The sequence below is a fragment of the Nylanderia fulva genome, unplaced genomic scaffold (assembly GCF_048542155.1).
Source record: "Nylanderia fulva isolate GAGA-0341 unplaced genomic scaffold, ASM4854215v1 Scaffold3, whole genome shotgun sequence".
In the NCBI taxonomy this organism is placed as follows: domain Eukaryota; kingdom Metazoa; phylum Arthropoda; class Insecta; order Hymenoptera; family Formicidae; genus Nylanderia; species Nylanderia fulva.
This window is the reverse complement of record NW_028190368.1, coordinates 5,032,727-5,054,870: the sequence shown is the minus strand read 5'-3', so window position 1 is coordinate 5,054,870 and position 22,144 is coordinate 5,032,727. Positions and strand designations below refer to the sequence as shown.

At 34.8% G+C, this 22,144-nt stretch overlaps 3 protein-coding genes across 5 annotated transcripts in view; 2 read left to right on the top strand and 1 right to left on the bottom strand.

Moving 5' to 3' along the window:
* Window positions 1–685: 685 nt before the first annotated feature.
* On the top strand, window positions 686–3,757 carry LOC146722576 (tubulin glycylase 3A-like). Its single transcript, XM_085484387.1, has 8 exons — window positions 686–694; window positions 780–955; window positions 1,010–1,148; window positions 1,248–1,461; window positions 1,567–1,657; window positions 1,728–1,898; window positions 1,972–2,228; window positions 2,407–3,757. The coding sequence occupies exons 1-8, from the start codon at window positions 686–688 to the stop codon at window positions 2,466–2,468; spliced, it is 1,119 nt and encodes a 372-aa protein (XP_085340513.1). The 3' UTR covers window positions 2,469–3,757.
* Arglu1 (Arginine and glutamate rich 1) lies at window positions 2,700–8,491 on the bottom strand. 3 transcript variants are annotated; one of them, XM_029306175.2, is made up of 6 exons: window positions 8,157–8,491; window positions 7,708–7,851; window positions 7,466–7,513; window positions 6,933–7,215; window positions 4,083–4,166; window positions 2,700–3,990 (listed from the first exon to the last, which is right to left on the bottom strand). In XM_029306175.2, exons 1-6 carry the CDS (start codon window positions 8,297–8,299, stop codon window positions 3,826–3,828), a joined length of 867 nt encoding a protein of 288 aa, XP_029162008.1. In that variant the 5' UTR covers window positions 8,300–8,491; the 3' UTR covers window positions 2,700–3,825. The 3 variants fall into 3 exon arrangements, with proteins under 3 accessions (XP_029162008.1, XP_029162009.1, XP_029162010.1); XM_029306176.2 differs by having other exon boundaries at window positions 6,933–7,158; window positions 8,157–8,489; XM_029306177.2 differs by lacking the exon at window positions 7,466–7,513 and having other exon boundaries at window positions 6,933–7,158; window positions 8,157–8,489.
* A 1,319-nt stretch (window positions 8,492–9,810) lies between these two features.
* Window positions 9,811–22,144, top strand: part of GckIII (Germinal centre kinase III) — a 96,397-nt gene continuing 84,063 nt past the window's right edge. The window contains exon 1 of the mRNA XM_085484483.1: window positions 9,811–10,740. Coding sequence (XP_085340609.1) covers window positions 10,726–10,740 — 15 coding nt within the window. The 5' untranslated portion in view covers window positions 9,811–10,725. The remainder of the gene's footprint in view (window positions 10,741–22,144) is intronic.

Genomic DNA, 22,144 nt, shown 5'->3' with positions numbered 1-22,144 from the left:
AATAATTCGCAAAGTACGATCGAAAGGATCAAAACTGTGAATGCTGAGATTTATTGCAATCGCGAGAATCTAGAAGAATTATTAGAAACGAAAGACAGAGAAAATGATCAGGAAAATGGAAACATAATATTGACAGAATATTTAAAATTAGTAACAAACGACGAAGCAAAGCTAAATATTCTATTAAAGATCTTGACGAAAGCTAAAACCGAGCATAAATATTACGTAATTTACGGTACGTTTCCGGTTCTGAGAAAACCATTGATAGATAGAGGCTGGCTTGAGAAAAAAGCAATTAGAAAAATGATTTCAATGACTCCCGACACGTATGAAGGTTGTATTTTGAAATACTCTTTGTTCGAATTAAATTAATTTGAAAGTTAATTTTTTCGTTTTACAGATCGCTTGAAACAAATCGAAAAATTGCTTCAAACTCCTCCGGATTTTATATGGTATACGTATAAGAGACCTAATATAAGAGCGGACGACAAGACCATTGTAAATAAATTTGCTGGCAGTTATTTTACGTCAAAGGTAATTTAGTTAAAAAATATGCTACATAACGTGAAATACACAATTTCTATATCAATAAATTATTTAGATTGATATGTGTAATAATTTGGAAAATGCCTATTGGTTTTACGAAAGTGGCGTGTCAAATATACAGTTTCCTCGATGCTACAACATGTATCAAGTATGAAAATAGCACGCTTTTGAAAATTATACAACATTATAATATATATAAATTATGTTAATACATATTAAATTATTTCTCACAGTCAGCACAAATGGACGAATTTATACACGATTATTACATTACTGCGTGTTTTGGAATTTTAAAGTGGTTTTTATTACTCACCAATTTGGTAGAAGCGAAGAACGTCTGGTCTCTGAGTGGCACAATCCCCATAGATGCTATTTTATTCGCCTTGGAACGTTGTATAGAATATATAAGGTTTGTAAAAAAATATTTGTATTATACAAATATAATGTACAAAACCATTTTTAGCGTCCAAACACACGAGGACATTGACCGTAAGGATTATAAGGATGCTCCTCCATCTGCATGGAATCAATTTCTAGATTGGTACTACAAAATAATATACGAACGTGTTTTGTTAAAAGAAAGCGATAAAGTTGACATAAACGTGAGTATAAACATTTTAATATTATTTTTTTATCATTATATATAACGAGAAAAAAAAATATTTAAAAAATGTGATTAAAAAGAATTTTGGAATTTATAGAAACTCGTGACATCTGTGCGCAATGTAATAAAAACAATGATAAAATATCGATCGCAAAGCAAGATCGACGGTATACGCAATATTTGGATTTTAAAACCAGGCGACGACAGTTTGGGACGTGGAATTGTTTTGAAAAGTTCTTTAGTCGGTATCCTTGCTAAAGTAAATCAGGCAGCAAAAGAAAACACTGAATATGTTGTACAGAAATATATAGGTAATATCTGAAAAAAAAAAACACATTCGTATTATAATATAAAAAAATCAACAAAGAAATTCAATTTTCTAAAGAAATGCCATATTATAATTATAATTTTTATAGAGCGACCACTACTTGTCTATAAAACAAAAATAGATATCAGACAGTGGTTCTTGATAACCAGTACACAACCTCTTGTCGTGTGGATGTTCAAGTATTTCGCATTTTACTATCTTTATGTTCATTTTAAAGTCTTCAATAATTTAGATTATTTTAATAATTAGGGATATCTTAATACGATTCGCGTCGAGAGATTTTACTCTTAGCGATTTTCACGAATCCGTTCACTTGTGTAATACAACCGTGCAGCTAAAGTATCGAAAGTTGCCAAGATGCAATTCCAATTTACCCGAGGAACTTCACTGGAATCTACAAGATTTCAAAAATTATCTCAAGTATTTATTTTACAAGCTCACTTACAAATTGTTAAAAATTAATTAATCAACTAATTGTAAGCTGATGATTTAGATCGCGCGATCAAGAAATGGCTTGGAAAAACATTATCAGACCAGGAATAAAGCAAAATTTGATAGGAGCACTTCTGGCGTCTCAAGATAATATGGTAAATCGTAAAAATAGCTTTCAATTATACGGTGCTGATTTCGTAGTGGCGGATGATTTTTCGGTATGGCTGTTAGAAATAAATACAAATCCACGATTGAATCCGCCAAGTAGCGCAGTCACTGAAAAACTCTATCCAGAGATCATAGAGGACACAATAAAAGGTAATTTTTAAAAATAAAAAAATACATTTATATATATATATATATATATATATATATATATATAAATTATTATAATCTTTAGTTGTCTTAGATCGTCGTAAAAATAAAAAAGCAACTTGCGGAAGATTCGAATGTATTTACAAGCAACGTAATTCGTTTTATGGCGTTAATGTCTTAGGGCAAAGTACGAGTCTTGGCATTCGTGGCAAAGGTTTATTCGTGACATCGAAATTGCCGTGAAATTTCTGATTCTAACACAACTGTAATACTGCCAAAATATGCTTCTTCGAAATCTGTTTCGCATAGAACCGTTTCAATTCCAATCATAATCTATTCAATCCTAATGCAAGCAATTTTGTATTAGCATATAAACAATGCATCATGAATTGCTAGGTAAATATGTCGAGAAAGCACATTTGCATTCTCTTCTTTCATTGCATGAGGAGTGATTAACAGAATAATAGCAAGTAATTTATTAGAAACATGTTTATTTTACAAGTAACAATGCGCGGTAGGTATACAATCCTATATGGATAAATATTTTCTTGTCGCAGAACAAATGAATATACAGTATTATAATGTAATTTATGTCATGCCCACGTTCATACATGTTATTCACGTACACACTTATTTAATTTTATAATTTTTAAAATCGCTATTAGTCTTTTAATTTGACTTTGTATTGTAAAACCATCATTTCATTCTCATTTTGCAGATTCTAAAAATGTGAATGCGTATAATCACATTGCCGTAAAAATTGTTCATTTTTAACGTGTGTTATTTTCAGACATGTTCATAAAATAGATAACTGTTGTAAAAAATGAAAATTATAACAACTATTATTCACAATGTCTGTGTCTTGTGTAAGAAATAACATTCAGTCAATTTAACAATATGAACAATTCACTATTTTTGCGATGCACAATGGTCTAATGTTATGTGTGATTCATTCACTGAAATAAAATATTGCATTTCTTTATATTAAGATGATAATAGAGAATTATAATATACAAATTATATATATATATATATATATATACACACACACACACACACATATATATATATATATATATATAAATCATAGAACACATTCAAATAAGCTAAAATACACTTACATCAGGTAGAACATGACATAGCTATTGAAAAAAATATTTTAAGATATGATATATAAAATAAAATAAAAAAAATTTAAATTAAAGATATTATGTATTTTTTTACCATTATATATACATGTATATAATACTTTTCATGATTAAAAACTTATTTTGTTCATACTGATGTCAGTGTATTCTCGCACAACGTGAAATCCCATTTGTATCTACATTGAAACCTCACAAGACAAGAATTAATTATTTAATTTTGATGCATCCATCATCACAATCAAATAAAATTTAATCTTGCCTTGTGTGATTTCAACAACTGTTTTGAATACATTAGGGTGAACTTTTTGGGTCTTACGTTACTGCACTATAAAGTCTATAATGTAGATCTATGTAGATGCAGCCTTATGGCGACTGTTTTCGCGATTCAAGTATGAAAACTGACAAGATTTTGTGTACATATCACATCAAACTGTATGAAACAATACACAGACTCACGTAACCGGCTTTAAAGTGAAGGATAATTTAGGCCTCGAGTTGTTTTTGCCTAAGATTCTCTTCTGTTCCTCCTTAACGCGTTTCTCGTGCTCCTTTCTCATTTTTTGCCTCTCTTCTTCCATTAATCGTTGTTCTTCAACCATAGCCAATCTTTCTTCAGCCTAATGTTAAGTTAAATATGCATATGTGAATATGCATTTGACACATAATACCTCCTTTTGTACAATATGTCAATGTTGTCTGGATAACTCACCAATTTCTTCTGAGCTTCCTCTATCTTTCTGTTGTTCTCCTCCATAATCCTCTCTAGTTCCTCACGCTTCTTCCGCTCTTCCTCCTACAATGACAATAAAAAAGGTTTACACAAAGCAATGATGTTGTCGATCACCATCTGTTGTTACATCTTTCGTTTTCGAAATCATAGTGCTGCTATGTCAACCTAGTGTTACACATCCTAAGAACCTTTATATATAAGGGAAAGTTCGGGATATATAAAAGTTTTAAATCAGATTCAAAGAGGATGGCTTATTGAGAGAAATAGAGAGTGACAGAGGACATATGTATATAAATACAGTTCCTTCTTTTGTGTCAAATGTGTTCCTCTTAGATCTCAGCAAACTCTGTTTTTTTCTCAGACTGCCCAAATAAGAATACAATGATTTAAAAAAATGTTATTTGAAGGCGGAAAAAAATTAATTTCTTACAATTTTATACGAATCGAGTGTGCATGCAAAGAATATACATAAAACTTCCTTTTCATAAACTCGATATAAGTGCATGATAATATTTAAATATGTGTGTGAATAGTAAGAACTGTAATATTATTTCTGTAGATAAAATTTCTAAATGACATTCTGTAGATGATATAGCTCAAAAATAAATACCCTAAAGTACATTTACATGAATGGTTGTTGCCATCCGCCCGACCTGTCGATGAAAATTCGTTGTGTCCTATGGTAATAATATTTAGCGAATCTATAAAATGAGCCCTAACATGGTTTTTTTCTGGTACAAAGTGTTGAAACAAAGAACGATGATAATAATATTGGTATAAAATGAATTATGAATATATAAATTGGATAATACCTGAATGAAGCTCACACGCCAGCATGTAGGGGATGCCTTCTTCATCGACAATCACTCAGCAGTGAGTAAAAAACCGGCATCTTCTGTTGGTAGTCAGTAAGGATGACCTATATATCGCTAGGTCGTGCTTTGTCTCGCTATGGGATTCTAATTCTCTGCCCCCTTAAAGTCTCTAACTTTTCCCTTTCTAATAAACTTTCTCCCAAACTTGTTGAGATCATCACGTAAACTCAATGTGCAAAAGCAATGAGAGTAAAACTTCTGATAAACTTGTAATCAGATTATTGTCCAATCCAATCAACAAACGAGCTTGATGTCTCAAGAATATAAAAGTAAATAATTGTCCATAGACACAAGAAATGTGATAGTAAGTATATAATTTTAATCAACAAAATAAAATGAAAAAAAATTTCCGGTTTTTTATTTCCCGCGCAGTTAGAATCTGCCGCGCAAATTAAATAACAGGATTCTTTATCATATTAATTCATATTCATATATTTCTGCATATGTGACAACCTCGTTGAGCAAGAATTAAAATTGAAGAATGAAATAATATCATAAGAATTACATCGTAAATCTCTTGAATTTGAAAAGTAATACTTATATACGTATGTGTTCGAGAGAAAAAGAGAAATTTATATTAAAATAGTATTGAAAATATATTTTCTCGCGCAACGCACGCGTAAACTGATATAAAATAACGATATAAATCAAGTTATAAATATATATATAAATATATATATATATATATATATATATATATACATATATAAAGAGATATCTTTATACATTTCTATAAATATATCTGTGTGTATTATCTAATCATATAAAAATAGTTAAGTCAAGAAAGTTCTAACAAAGTTTTATTTATATTATTAATTGATAAGTTATTCTTTTATCTGCAGTGTCTTTTGGACGTATATATATACATTTTATGCTATCAATATAATATTATCACTACGCTGACTCATCTGACAGTAACAACTGTTCAGGGAAGAATATTATTTTTCTATAATTTCATATAAAAATAACTTTATTTCAGACTCAAGAATAATAAACTTTTCTTGATTAATAAGTTACAAAGTTTGGGACTTTTTTTTCAAATAGATATAATATTTTCTCTTTTCCACTTTTTTCTTAAAGATTGCAAGATGCGATAAAGTGAATACTCGCGGATAATTTTAAAAATTAGATTGATAAGTATATAAGAAGATTGATAAGCAGACTTGCCAACATGCACAACAATTATAGAGATTGTGAAATCAGGACTGTGATTCAAACGAATCAAAGCAGTCTAAGCATAATTTCTAGAATTGTTGACACAAACGTCAATCCATATATCGTGTGATGAAAAAGGTTATAATGTTGTACAGATATATAAATATATGTACATATGGTAGAAATAATTTGATCATAAATAATCGATACATGCGCCTATAATAGCAGAGAATCTCTTTCATAATATAAAATACAACTTCTCAATAACGCGACCTCAGTGGATGCTGAGAAGTCGAAGCAGTGTGGTTTTTCTCGTTTAATTTCTTACAATATAATCACGAACCGCAATGCTTCAAGCCCAAACGCTGTGATCGTAAAATGTAGAACTATAATAGAACTGCTCGCGACTTTGATCGTAAGATTTCTTAAACGAAAATAACACAATTTGTAAATCCTGTAGTTTTATAACATCAAGATCAAAATATACAAAAGATTTACAAATTGCACTTAGCCCAGCTTAACAACTAATAGCAAAGCCTCAATATATCTTTTGGATATTTTCTACTCTCACTTGATACAGATTCTGTATTCTGTAAATGTTGCGATACATTGTGTGATAATCACTTAAAATTTATCTCTGTTATAAATAATATTAACGTTATATTTTTCGCGAAAATATATTCTATACATGTTCCGACTTTTTGAAATAATTGCACTAACAGAATGCTAGATTTATTTTCTACTGATCATAACAGCGCTTGGGCTATCACTGACCAATATTTCTATTGATAGATCTTACCTCTCTTCGTTTCTCCTCCTCACGTAGTTTCGCTTGCCTCCATTCCATCTCCTCCATCACTTGACGCTCCATAGCCCTCTTCGCTTCTTCCACCCGCCTTTGCACCTCTGCTTCAATTTCCTCTTTACGTTTTTCAAGCTCCTCTTCCACCCTTTTTTGTACAAGTTCCTCAATACGTTTGGCTGCTTCCTCTTCTACCATCTTTTGTTCCACTTCGCGCTGACGTCTGCAGACAGATAAGCAGCAATCTTCTTCCAGAGCACCATTCCAGAACCGTTTCTTTCTTTTTTTTTTTTGTATAAAAGTGAAGTTAACAACATGCTAAATCTTCATTAAATTTCAAGTGCGGTAAATTATGAAATCTATCAATATAATTATATTTAAATCAACCATTAAAAATTTGTTGTAACAGTACTAAACAAGATGTTATTAAAAGATTTGATACTTGCATACAACACGTCAAGCATGTTTTCGGCAAAAATGAGTTTTAAATTTATAAAAACCACCACCATGAAATAATTACACATTCTTACCCAGCTGAGCTCGTAGTGAAGATTTTGTTCATTAATTCTTTCTTTTTCCTGACAACACAATTATAAAAAATAACGTATAACAAAAATTCTTTGGATATAAAATAATCATAAATTAATGTTCAACTCTTGATAATTAACAAAATATAAAAGAATAAGATTGGAAAATGACCTATGTATTTTCCAACCTTAATGCATGAGCTATCAAGAGGAACATTATCAACATAATTACTACTACTGTTTACCTTTGCCGCTCCATTTCTGCTAGTCTCTCCACTTCATCCATTTTTCGATCTCTGTCCCTGTACGAACGTTTCTTGTGACTAACAATGTGCACATCGTCTGATACTTCCGAACCACTGCTGGATGATGCAGAATGGGATCGTTTTCTAAAAAAGCAGCCACAATATTAATTAGTGTTATTTCTAACATGTGTTCATATATAATCTGTTAAAATCATCCATAGTTGCATTAAAATCCGGATAAAGCGCAATTTACATATAAAATCGACAAGTTTATGCATAATAAGACACATAATAATACAAGATACATAAGATACATAATAATTCGTGAGTGTATGTATGTTATCGTAAACGTTTTCGGATCATAACAAAATGGCCGAGAAAAATCTTAATTCCAAAAGCTTCTTTCACGAAATGCTGATGTGTCAGATGAACTGTCAAAAACAAGATACCTGGATTTGGAACTACGTTCTTTCGGCTTGTCTGAATATTTGTTGTTGGAGTGTTTCTCACGCGATTTGGACCGTTTGCGAGAGTGCTTGCTTTTGTGACGCCGCCTATTCGGCGATTTCGATCTGGAACGCGACCGGCCCATTTTCCTGAGATGGTCCGTCTTCTCCTCGAGTTCAGTACAATTCGGAGAAAACGCAAGAAGCTGTCGCTCGGGCGAGAGTTCACTCGATATTTCGCTGCGGATGTAACTACGACGCGATAAAGCATTCACTTGACTTCCACTTTCACCCTGCACCCAGGAACCTCCTATACGAACTGACGGCCATCTTTAAATATTTTTCAATATGGCGAACGATCGCGTTCGAAAATCAGGACGTAAAGAGTGTAAGTTCCTCTCTTCTGATTGGTCGGTCAAAAGCTGCACTATACGATAAGTGAATTTACGAACACGACTCATGCGTGTTTGAATTTAGTGGAGCTGCTAGTCTCACAAACGTGCGTTGATGCGCTTTTGTCGAAAGAAATCAGTGGAATAGGTATACTTATTTAATAATATATATAATTTATTTATTATATTTCATTTTTCTATATTGTAAATAAAAGCCCCCTTTTAAGAAAAATATTTTTCCTCTTTATTGTTATATATTGTTGTAAGAATAATCGATGCAATTCTGTGCAATTGATCCATGATAGGCAATGCTTTAATGCGGTGAAATATTTATATTACATGAAGATTAATTCGTTGATAACAACACAGAATTTAATTTGTTAAAATATGTAAAATGTCAAGCGCATGAAAAAGATAATAAAAGTGTCAAAATATATATTAATTATGAATTATGAAACGTTAATCAATTGACACAATTCTTTGTAAAGCGTGAATAACATCAAATTTTACTACAACACAATTTTCATATATTGTTTGTTTGAAATTTGAATATTAAATTACATGAGAGAATATATATATATATACATATATAATAAATACGAAGAATGCATTACAATATTATCAATCAATTAATAAATTAATATATTAATATGTAAAAGAAGGCTATTTATGATTCAGTCATGCCAACACGAAAAAGTATCCATGAATCAGAAATGTAAATACTTGATTTTGGCTGCCCTGTCAATTGCAATCGCGTCGGTTCATCTAATCGGACTTGGTAAAATTGGCTCTAAGTATAACGCAATATTTTGACAATAATATGACGGTGTCTGCATATATGTGCGCATTTTACGATTCCATTTGACATTAATTCGACATTGAACCAATAGGTTGCACAAGAGAACGCAGTAAGTATTAAAATTCATCGAGAAAAAAGTCAATCAATTAACCTATTAAAATTCTACGCAAAGCAAAAGATGCTCATAATATAATATAATATATAATAATATCAATCGCAGCAGGATTTTATCGTACAATATAAACTTGTCAATTTTCTTCTCTGTCTGTCTTTACAGGTAGAATAATAATCGCATACACGAATTGTCACGGACGGAAATGAGAATCGCGCGTGAAAGGATAAAAATAATCGGAGCGATCTGAAGTTAGAAATATATCGCGCGCGCGGATATACATATTCCGGCCGGTCCGGTTTCGGGTCGTTCCGGCGATTCAGGCGGCGGCAGCACCGTCGAGCCGGCGTTTCGCGCCAGCTGTCGCGTCGCGCCATTCCGGTCCGTTCCGCTGGCGCTCCGCGCTACAGAAAGCAAGATGGCGCCCGTCTGTTTGCGGATACCTCTGCGGCGGATATAAATACGCGAGAAGAGGAAAAAAAGAGAGAGAAAACAGTGCCGCGCGAGAAACGGTTACGGGACGATCGAGCTGGTAGGCGACGATCGGTCGTGATATACGCGCGTGTCCGCTTCTACGTGACGTCGCGCGTTCCTCGTCTCCCGTCGTCCTCGTCGTCGTCCTCCTCGTCGTCATCGTCGTCGTCGTCGCGATCCCCGATCGTCGTCAGCAGCGTAAGCGGCGCGCCGAAAGGCCCTGAAGGCGGCTGAATTCTTAATAATTCGTCGCGACTCCGGAGGCGGCTCCCCTGTGAAAAACGGTGCCCACCTGAGGAATGCCAGATCGGTCGCGACTTCCCCCGGCAGCAGGTCGACGGATCGGCAGCGAGTCGTGAAAAAAAGAAAAAGAAAAAAAAAGAAGAAGAAATAATCTCGCGACACAAGGCGGAGTGTGCTCTCGCGGGGGATTATCCTCCGAGAAGGTGATCGCGGTTCCGCTATTTCCCCGTGACGTATGTGTTTCGCGGAGGTCGTCTGCCAGACGGGTGGTCGGTCGTCGCGAGTGTTTTCGTCGTTGTCGTCGTTGTCGGTCGCGTTCCCGTCGACGTCGCGTCATCGCGAGTGCAGTTGGCGAGTTCCTCGATGCGCTGTCGCCCTCCGTTGGAGGACCAACAACCCCTCTGGACATCTGGCGAGATCAGCTGCTACTGCTGCTGTTATTGCTGCTGGGACTACTAGCCCGGCAGCTTCCTGCGCGGATATCCTTCTGTTGGAGCGGTGGGGCAGGGAGGCGCCGGAAGCAGCCGCGAATCCGGAAGCATAGCGAAGAAGATGGCCTTCAACGAGGTGAGTAGCCTCCTGTTTGTTTTTTTTTTTTTTCTTTCTTTTTGTCCTCCTCGTCTCTCTGCACGCGCGTCGTTGCGGCGCGATCGCGCATCGGGGTCGTTTCGATCCCGCGAAGTTGACCCCGCGACCCCCAAACGCCATTCCTAACCTAACCTCCGTTCCTGCGCACAGCTGGCACGCTATCAACTTCCCCGTTCTCTTCCCTGCTCCTCCCGGCCCTTCGTTCTTCTCTCCCACGTCTCTCTCGTAGATGCTTAGTTCGACAAGGATCGGGTTTATACACTGTCAAAAAAAATATGTAAAGTTAGATAAATAATATAAGTGTGATTTTACATATTTTTATGTAATATTTTACATATTTTTATATATTACGTCGATGTAGATTCGGTTGAATGTTTTTTGCATGCATTGTAAAAAAATATGTAATATATTACATAAAAATACATATATAATTAAATGTAAAATTACATGTTTACAAATTTTTTATATTTGGTAATTTTACTATTTTTTTTTACAGTGTAGATTGGTTTTAAACGAAATATTTTAATTTCTGTCATTTTTTCCTATTTACATTTTATCACAACGAAGTACGTCGAATTCGAAAAATTAAAGAAACGAGATGATTTTTATATAAGTATTACGTGGACATAGATTCGGTGAATATCGATTTTGTATAGATTAAATTTAAACGAAATATTTTAATTCCTGCCATATTTTTCTATTTACATTTTATCACAATGAAATACGTCGAATTCGAAAAGTTAAAGAAATGAGATCACGCAATGTTTTTATATATTACGCGGACTTAAGTAGATTCGGTGAATGTTTTTTGCATAGATTAGCTTACGAATACAAAATATTTTAATTCCTGCCATTTTTTCTATTTACATTTTTTGTCACAACGAAATACGTCGAATTCGAAAAATCAACGAAACGAGATTATGCGATGCTTATTTAATAATAATAATAATAATAAGCAAAACAAGGTTTGTGCGTAAAACAGTAGTGCTGATTGGAATTGATAACAATGTGTTTATTATGTATCATTATTCTGTACCGCTAGTATCTCTTTCATATACCTATATGCAATTTAGATCTCTTTAATCAGACGTTGCAGTAGTTACGAGCTATTTGTAAAAAGAAATTAGATGGTAAAGATGTTTATCGTGTGTATTTAAAGGCTGCTATCCAGTCACGCATTATATAGATTCCGATTGTGTAATTTAACCTTCGGTGTTCTAATAATAATATGTTTAAAAAAAAAATAAGCGTATAAAATTTGCATATATATTTAAAACCGAAGCGAAATAATAGATGAATTTTTATTAGCTTTTTCATCTCACACATTGTGATAATGTATGCGCCTAATTGTCTCGCGTCCTTGAGGCGACGTGATAAATGTCATTGAAATATATACAAGTTTTATCTGCTCTACAATAATTCTATCACTTCGACCGCATAGTTTCGCATCGCTCGACAATGATTGGCTCGTCATTATCGCTTCGCTATCGCGATGTTACGTAGTTTTGGGAATTTGTAATCTCTGCCTTTTGCTTTGGACCGCGTTGCTTCTATTCATAACAATGATGAGCTCGTTACTATCGTCATTGATTTCGATAAAGAAGAAACTGGAAAAAACTTGCAACAAATACTGACCAGCGATGGCGTATCGCATGTTTATGTCTATACTGGAAAAAAATTTGTTAACTTGACTAAATCTTTCAACTAAATATTATTTTGTTAAGTGAACATATAAAAATATTTAAATTAAATATAACATTAAATCTAATAAAACGTATATTTGACTTCAATACTATTGTATAGGTTCAATCAACAAAATAATAGTTTAGTTAAAAAGTTTAATCAAGTTAACAATATTTTTTTAGTGTACCGCTTTGGAAATAACATTTAAACATGACAAAAAATTAGTCACCATAGTTAAATTTTAGCTGTCCCTACATTTATATTACAACGTGAAATCTAGTTCATGCCTACATTTTAATTAATATTTTTTAACTATAAAATTCTACGTTAAACTATAGCTAAAATATTAGTTATCACATATACCTAAATTTTAGCTATCGTAACTAATATTTTTAGCTATAGTTTAACGCGAAGAATTCTATATAGCTATAATTTAGATATGATAATTAAATTTCATGTGTAATATAGAGACAGTTGAGCTATAGTTAATTTTTGTTTTCCGCGAACTAATGTTTTTGGTTTTTAATATTATATTATTTTCACATATATGTAATTTATTATACATATATATATTACGATTGACTTAATATAATAATAAATAATCTCGGTCGCGAGTTTCCTATTTCGAACGCATCCGAGTTTCCGCGCACAATAGAAGATAATATCAACCCTTTCATGTGGACCATGGGAAATTTCCCATCATTTGTTATAGTGTGTACTACAATGCTCGGTTATGTTAGAGTCGCTTTTTATTATATTCGCTAATATTTCTCTCTCGCAGTCAACGCTAATTATTACTAAATAGTATCAATTATTACACTAGCGCTTCACACATCGCTCGAAAGAAAGACTTTACGGAAACGCAGAGCGGAATCCGTAATAATAGGACAAAAGTATACATATATATGTATATGTATAGGTATGTATTCGAAATAATTTACCTCTCTGTTCGTCGAACGTTATCGGTGCATGCGTGACGCATGCAATTGTACAGTAGCTCTCGGTTTTATCGCGCTATTCTCTATTTCTCGCCCGGGTTGAGTCATATTGAAAAAAAAATAATAAAAAAAAATAAAATAAAAATAAAATACATCGGTGTGTAATTAATATACCGCGATCGGTTTTCGCCGATAGCTCTCGCTATAACGTTACATACGGTTCATAAAACTCTCGACCGATGTGATAATCGCATGGAACGTGACTTTTGTTCTCACGTAGCTCTTGATACCTTTCAACGGAATGCGCGTGTTTGCGAACGCGACTCCTTCGGCTTCTCACCTTCGTGAATGCGATTCGAGTTTTTTTTTTCGATGACGCAGACTTTTTTTTTACATTGTTATCGATTGTGTATGCTTCTTTGAATTGCGAATGTCGCTTTTATCGCGCTCGATTGATTAATAAATCGCCCCTTCCGCGTGAAAACGGCGCGAAGTTCGCGGATTAATTTCAGCTTCTCGAAATTATCTTTTGTAACTGCCTCGATGGATCTCATTGTCAGATCTATCGAGGAATACTTTATATAAGCCGCGCGTTCGTCATCGTTATCTTATCTTCGTCATGCTCCGCGATTTCGCAAGAGGAATTTGCGATCCGTCCGTTAGGAGTCGGAATAAAGGAGAAAGAATCGCGAACACAAAGCTACCTTGCGACCCATTGATATCGATCGATCGAGATGTCATGTGTCAGTGCGTAGGATGGGATTCCGTCCCCTTCGGCGTTTCTACGCGCGATTCGTGTATAAGGCTTCGTTCTCTCACACGTAACACTGAATTCTCATCCCCCCATTTCTACAACGTGTTTATTCTCATCGAACGGGCTCGTCGAGAATTAGACCCGAAGTTTTTCTCTTCGACCTTTCCGGGTGACCTGGTAAAGCTGCGTGTTCCAGCACCTGATACTCTGATACTTTGTATGAGTCACACATACGTGTACACGTATGTGTGTGTGTGTGTGTGCTCTGAATCATAAAACTTGGTAGAACAAATTAAGAATTCTGAGCGCACTTGTTATTGGCGTTGCTGTCGAAATGGCTGTTTTGAAACTCTCCCTCGAAGTTTGCAGCCTGCGATATCTCACGAAATGCAGCGGAACATTTTGTATATGCCGCACAAGTGATGCTGCGGGGATTGCGCGCTTTCTTTATAGGTCATTTTCAATTTTTTAATATTTTTTATACTACTTTTGGGAAACGTATTTTTTTTTTCGTGCTTCGGTGTAACATCGCATTGCTTTGAATGCTAAACAGGTTTATCGCTTAAAAAGGTTTCTCGCCGTACACGTGCGTACGGGGACTAACAAATATTGGTTCTATTCTTCTTATCTCAGCTCGTACTTAAAGTAGCTCCGGTTAACACACGAGACTACTTCTTATCGTTGTTCTCCGTCCGGTTTTATTATGCATTTATATATAGAGGCGTGCACGTGGAATGTAATACGTATACATACCGTTATTATGTGGACGATCGACAAAATTTCGAGACGGTGTCGTCTCGAGTTTATTTTTCAGGCCATCGCGTGCACCTAATTTGTGTAAACAAGTTCGACGATGCTCGTTGTTGCCTCGCGACACTCTTTTCGTTAGGTCGATGTTGGACAATTTCTTTCGAAAATCAATTATTTGTATATTCCTTCACGCGTTGTGTAAATAATTTTTGTTTTGTATAGATCCTTATGTATGGCACAACTCTTCAAGTTTTGTTTATTCTTATATATTTATTCTTGAATTGAATTTATTCTTTATATTTATTCTGTTATTATTACGTATGTATTTCATGAAAAAAATTAGCCACCATAGCTAAATTTTAGCTGTCCCTATATTATAATCTGTTTAGTTGTTATGCCTTTTTAGCTAATATTTTTTAGCTATAGAATTCTCCGTTAAATGTTAGCTAAAAGTATTAGTTATCATATCTAAATTTTAATTATGATAACTAGTATTTTTTTAGTTTATCGGAGAATTCTAGATAAAGAAATATTAGTTATCATCTAGTTATCATATGTATAATAGACGGACAGTAAAAATTTAGCTATACGCACGGAAAAAATTTTCTCTTAGAATTTATTCTGGTAATCATGGGACAATATAGTATTGGAAGAATTTTATTAGAGTTTTTCTGATTAATATTTACCACAGTAAAAATATTAATATGTACGTAATGTAAATTCTTTAATGTACTAAAATTAATCGAACCTATTTTATTGTGATAGATAAATATTTTTTATTGTGGTAAATATTAATCAGTCCTACGATTACTATATATGATTTTCAGAGTAAATTTTAAGAGAAATGTACACAGATACAATTTTCTCTTAAAATTTACCTTGAAAATCATGGTAATCGTGGGACAATATGGTATTGGAAGAATTTTATAAGAGCTTTTCTGATTATTTATCCACAATAAAAATATTAATATCTACCACAATAAGATATAAAATTTAATATGTACATATTTTTTATTCTGGTAAATATTAATCAGAGATACTCTTATAAAATTCTTTCAATACCATATTATCCTACGATTACCTATCATGATTTTCAGGATAAATTCTAAGAGAAAATTCTCTTCGTGTGGTATAGCTAATTTTTGTTATCCGCGTTATTCTTGAAATGAAATAATTTCTTGTATTAAAATCTAGTTTGAAAATCGAGACGAGAAAATTAATTTTAATGCATGCCGCGAGCAAGTCGCTTTAAGGAGAAATCGCGTGACAGCGATCGCAGCTGTATTAGCGTTACGTAAGATCCGCGCGTTACACGGTATTTAATGGCTCGCATTTCCTTGGACGCGCGCATACGATGTAGACCGGATGCGACGGGACACGTTCTAGATGCATCGATGTACATACGACCGAGACCGTGGGCGAGCAGAGATAGCTCGGAATCGAACTATGGAAATTGACAAAGGCGGGCACATCCGTGATTAAACCCGACGCTCGCGCGCGGACAATGCACCATTGTACTCCGTTTCCAGGTGCGTAGCCTCGCTTCCTGGATTAAATTAAAATTTGCCATTTGTCATCTTTTATCGTCGCGTGACGCATTGATATCGTATCGATTTAGGTATTTCTTGCCTATTTTCGAGATGGCATCTTACCAATTTCTCGCATATGCTTGTCCTAATACTTATTCATTTTTTTCGATTTTGCTCTAGATTTTACATGAATTAAACTTACGAAATGTGATTTTGTAAATGCTTGTACTACTTTCAACGATTTAAATCACCGATGTTGATTTTTTAAAAACAAAACGCGGTAATCTTTACGGCTTTTCTCAGCAATGTCTGCATATATGCGTCTTTTTCTCTTTCTCTCTCCCTCTCGTGTGCTTTTGGCTTTGGTCCATTTTATTCCCGATAAAATATACGCGTCACCGAAAAGAAAAGAACATCTGCACCTTGCTTAGCACACTTTTGGAAGGCACTGGCAAAAATGGCAACGGTGCTAGCCAAACCCCGAACTCACCCCGAAATTGCTGAATAAAGGCCGTTCTATAAGTTGATCCCGATCGCTAGACCCGAGTAAATCTTTTCTCTCGATAGCGGCTATACTCTTCGTATAATGTAGTTGATTCTAAAAAAAAGACAGATCGTAATATATAGTCATCTTAAATTTTCAGCTACACAATAGTGAGTCGTTCTATTTGAAATCAAAGAGAAGAGAGTTATTTTCTATTTATCTTTAGAAAATAAAGCTTAAATAAAATCGAAACTTTCATATAACGTTAATATTAATCTTTTCAGAGATGCATTATGTATATATATGTATATATATGTTGTAATTCATATACATCTATTATATAGTAATTGCGAGTTTGCGAGTCCGTTCGAACAACGCGAATTTCTCCATAGACATCTAAATTATGATTAAGTAACCCCTTCGAGTATTCCTATTCTGCGGAAATCTAATTATCGAACGCAACGTAAATTTCATCCGGAAGATGTACCTATATATTTTCGCTTCTACGTTTTCTGCGTACGTATTAAAATTAAAAGAAAACTGTGATAGATGAAAATATTATAAAGGCTTATGAAATGAAATTAATTATTATTTTTAAGCGTTATTTTGTCGAGACGAAAATGTTTCAAAAATTTAATTCGTTTCTACGTCTTCTGCATACGTTAAAATTAAAAGAAAAGTGATGAAAATATTATAAAGGCTTATGAAATAAAATTAATTATTATATTTAAGCCTTATTTTGTCGAGACGAAAATGTTTCAAAAATTTAATTCGCTTCTACGTCTTCTGCATACGTTAAAATTAAAAGAAAACTGATGAAAATATTACAAAGGCTTATGAAATAAAATTAATTATTATTTTTACGCGTTATTTTGCCGAGATGAAAATCTTTCAAAAATTCAATTCATTTTGATAGGTACAATATTGCCGCGACACTCGTAGTAATTGTTCTTCTCTGAACCCCATGTTGGAATAATATAGCATGTAGGAATAACCGCACGGAAAGAATGTCGTGCATGCAATGTAGACACTCCGGAGTGTTGTATTTTCCGGAAGGGAACTTTTGGATTGGATCACAGGGAGTGCGCGGGAATTAAATCGCGGTGAGAATTTCGCGATGCGATGGTTCCGTTTGGTCGTAAAAAAAAGGTCGCGCATCGAACGAAGTCGTCGCAACCCGTATGTGTATGTGTACATACACGTAGGTATATAAATACCGCGTTTGCGCTTACGTTTATCTATGGTCGCGAGCATATGGCGCCTGTAACCGCGCGTTTATTCGCGCCCGCGTGTGCACGTAGGTGATAATGCTTGTCGTCTACCTCTCTAACAGCAGACGCCTTCGGCGTATTTAACACCGGGGTGAGAGAGCGTGGTGCAGTGCTGATATCTTGGCGTGGTGTGTTGCAATACGCGACGTTAATCTCGGAGTCAATGTATCGCGCTGTGGAAACTTCGTTAGTACGTCGAATTGATTACAGCGAAGAGAGTAGGGTGGATAAGGGCAGAAAGAGAGATGCCTGTACCGACGTCTGGCACGTCGTATAAGACAGAAACGCATTAACACGAGGCGAATTGTCGTAAAAGTGGATGAGATGTTTTTGTGACGTATAATTATAACCCTTCCTTAGACTGTGCATTTATGCAACGTTGCATAGAGATGCATTCAATTACCTTCGTGGAAGCTGTTTTCCTAGTATTTCTTTGCAAGCTTATCGCGGCAGCATTGAGATAATTGATAAACGATATACTATACTAGGTAGATATCTCATCATAATAATCATCGGGAAGATAGATTATTATTGCGAGCACTTTAATTAAATTAACGAAAATTGTTTTCTAATTTTTGTACAGAGAATATATTAATATGTAACTTTTTAATAATGTTGTCACTGTGCGTTTCGCTTCGTAGAATTTCTATAGAAATATCTAGTCATACGTTTGATACGAAAAGGAAATTGTATAAGGATGCTGCTCGATGATCCGTGACAGAAAGCTGAAAATTTAACGCAGGACGATCGCATTTGAAAGTCACTTAAAATAGTTGGTTTACTCGTCCGGCCGAACGCGATCGGCGACAAGCAAATGCGGTTTTCACGCCCGATAGACTTTTGTATCAACCAGTACGTATTACATTAACTATTATGTGGTCCTTGGATTTTTAATATCTTTTCGAAATTATCGCCACTGACTGGCGCTAGCGGTTGCGTAATGACGTAAAGACGTGATGACAAAAAAGCCTGTGTAACAGGTTCTCATCCACGGTGAAAGGAAATTCCGATTCCACGGTGATGCGTGCTCGTACGAATCAAGATGAAACTTTATCTAAGACGGAAAAAAAACTGACTCGTAACGAAGGTGAAGCGCGTTTGGCATGAATAGTTTTTGCTGCTCATGAATGATTGAAATGAAAAAATATATATAAGCAATGAAAAGATATGATTGTATCTCTTCCAAAATTTTTTGTGTAAAATCTTTTTTATATTATTTAATAAGAATAGTAATAGAGAGCAATATGTCAGTGCTTTCTCTCTCTTTCTTTTTTCTTTCAAGATTTTTCAACGCATTATTTTAAACTTGTCACGATTTCTATAACTAATGAGTTTGATAAGTCTAAAGTTTAGCATAAGAATTTTAAGCATAACGGCAAAGTGAAAAAAAAGAGATGTTATACGATCCCTCGTTTTTCCCTAAAGTGACCTTTGAAAATTCCCTCGGAGCACCGACTTTCCGCGCTTAAGTTTGCCTTCTCACTTCGTCGCTGCTCTTTGAAACTTCTGTTGAATCGTGCTTCCATCCTTCCACCTCGTCTTGAGTGCGCACTTGAACCTCTTACCCGATCGCGCGGTTTCTTACCTCGGTGCTGCCATTACTTCCCTGTTCTTCGTCTTGAAATTCCTCGTGGTTAAAAAGTTCGATTCGTAAAACAAACAAAACTTCGATTCGCTGGAGATCAAGGGCGAACCGGGAAAATTTATCACGTTCCTCCGAGATTCCGATCTGTGATTGTGGGTGTATTTATGGAATCCACTGGACCGTGTGATACCCTGAAAATATCTCGTGATCGAGCGTAAACTTTATCGTGCTCCCAATTTATTTTCCTTCCCGAAAATAGAGATTTAATCTTATTTTAATTCCTTTTTTATTTGAATTTTTGAAATTTAATTTATTTCTGTAATACAAAAATTCGAGATATCGACTATGCATCTACGTAGTATTATAATCTGTTTTTAAATTAATAATTCTTAAATTTAATTAAAAAGAAAACTATACATGATGTGTATGAGTCATGACAGCACACATTTAGTTTGGCAACTGTTTTCACACGAACTCGTGTTGGCACGAAAATATTCGTTAATACCGCAGAAAGTTTTGAACTCGAACTTTATTCGAGGAATGCATCAAAGGTTGAAAAACAACTCATGTTTAGGCTCGTAAGAGCGATGGATTATCGGTTTTTTCTTTGCAGTGGTTTACGAAAAATGTAACATGTTCCCTCTCGTCTATGTAAATAAATTACATAGTTGGTTGTTTGCTGACACGTTATTGATTTCTTATTTTGTGTAACATATATATTATTTTTACTATAATATGATAGAAAATATTATTTACTCAATTTTGCTATTAATTAAAACTGAGTTTAATCACTTGAGAACTTTTCGATCGTATAGGTATCTCAGGAATGAATTTTATTGACACCGTTATATTAATTAATTAAAATTCACAGTATTTATTCGACGAGAAGAATGTGAAATGTGTCGAGAAACACGGAATTTAACTAAAAGTGCTGTTCTCGTCGTATCACTGATCACGAGATATTTAAAAAAAGGACGAGCCGCCGCTCTCTCTCAGGGAGAAAGACGGCTCTCGGAATAATATATAGAATAAATTTGCACCTGTTTAATAAAAATGATAGCAGAACTCCGTGGCGCGCACGCTCGGACGGCTATATCGCATCGGTCGTTGGTGGAGCGTAGAAAAAAAGAAATGTATATTCTCTCGTGCAGGTACTCATGGCATAATTGAATTTCGCACGAGAGGAGTTAGACGTTAATTCACGCTTCGCGCTGCGAGAGGAGGCGGCGGATCCGCTCGCGAGAAGAGAAAAGCACGAGGAGGCAGGATCGACGTTGATTGAAATCCAACGTTCGTTCCGTAGAACCCGGTTTTATTTTCGAGATCTTCGATGGGTAGACCACCCTCGTCAGCGAGGCTGAGCCTCGAGAGGAGAAAGGAATTCCATTATCCCAGAGGACCGGATCTCTTTCTCACTCTCTCTCTCTCTCTCTTTTTCTCCGACTAGAAGCAGATATTCCCTTTTCTTCCTTCCTTCCTTCCTTCCTTCAGCCTCCCGCATCTTTGCGAAGGGCAGCCCGCTCTCTGCACGGGATACCTCATTTCCTTTATATCCACCAGCCTTTCTCACGACCTCGCGATTTTGCACCCGCGGAAAGGAGAAAAGCAGTCCGGTCGCTGCGCCGCTCAAACTCGGCAAATTATGCGTTCGATTTTTACTAGTGTCGGCGGAGAGAGTATAGTATATACGATCGATATCGATTTCCTCCGTTTCCAGGATGTTCGATTTCACGGGAATTGAACGACTGTGTGCGACTGTGCCTTTTATTAAGGTATACGGCAACACCGTTTACTATGGGAGCGCCCTGATAAAGCTTTGTCGATGTTTGCTAGATTGAACCGACAGACCGGAGTTCGCGAATGGGGATTGTGCCCGTGTTGTGTTACGCAATTAAATGCATACAAACGCGTCCGTTCCATGGTCAATATTTTCACGATAATACTATGCTTGAGTAAAATACCTTATTTTATTTATTTATTGAAAGATTATACTTTTTCTCAAGTAAAATATTGATTTAAATTTTTTATAAATTTTGAACACAATACGAAATACATTAATATGCACTTAATACTTTTAAGAGAGCAATTTAGTATCGAGCACTAATTAAGTATACATCTTAACTATAGTAGTTAGTAGTTATACACATACCTCAATACGTGAATATATATATCTATATCGTATTATCGTATATTTAATGCATCTCTTTTATGCATAATAATTATGCATATTTAATAAAATCCATATATATTTTATTCTTTGAGCATATATTTAATGTTTAACAACTGTAATCTTAATTCAGAAGAACTATCAAAGTCTTATACATTATCATTTTCCATTAGCATCATTCCCGATAAAGGCGATCGTGATGGGAATCGGTTCCTTATACTA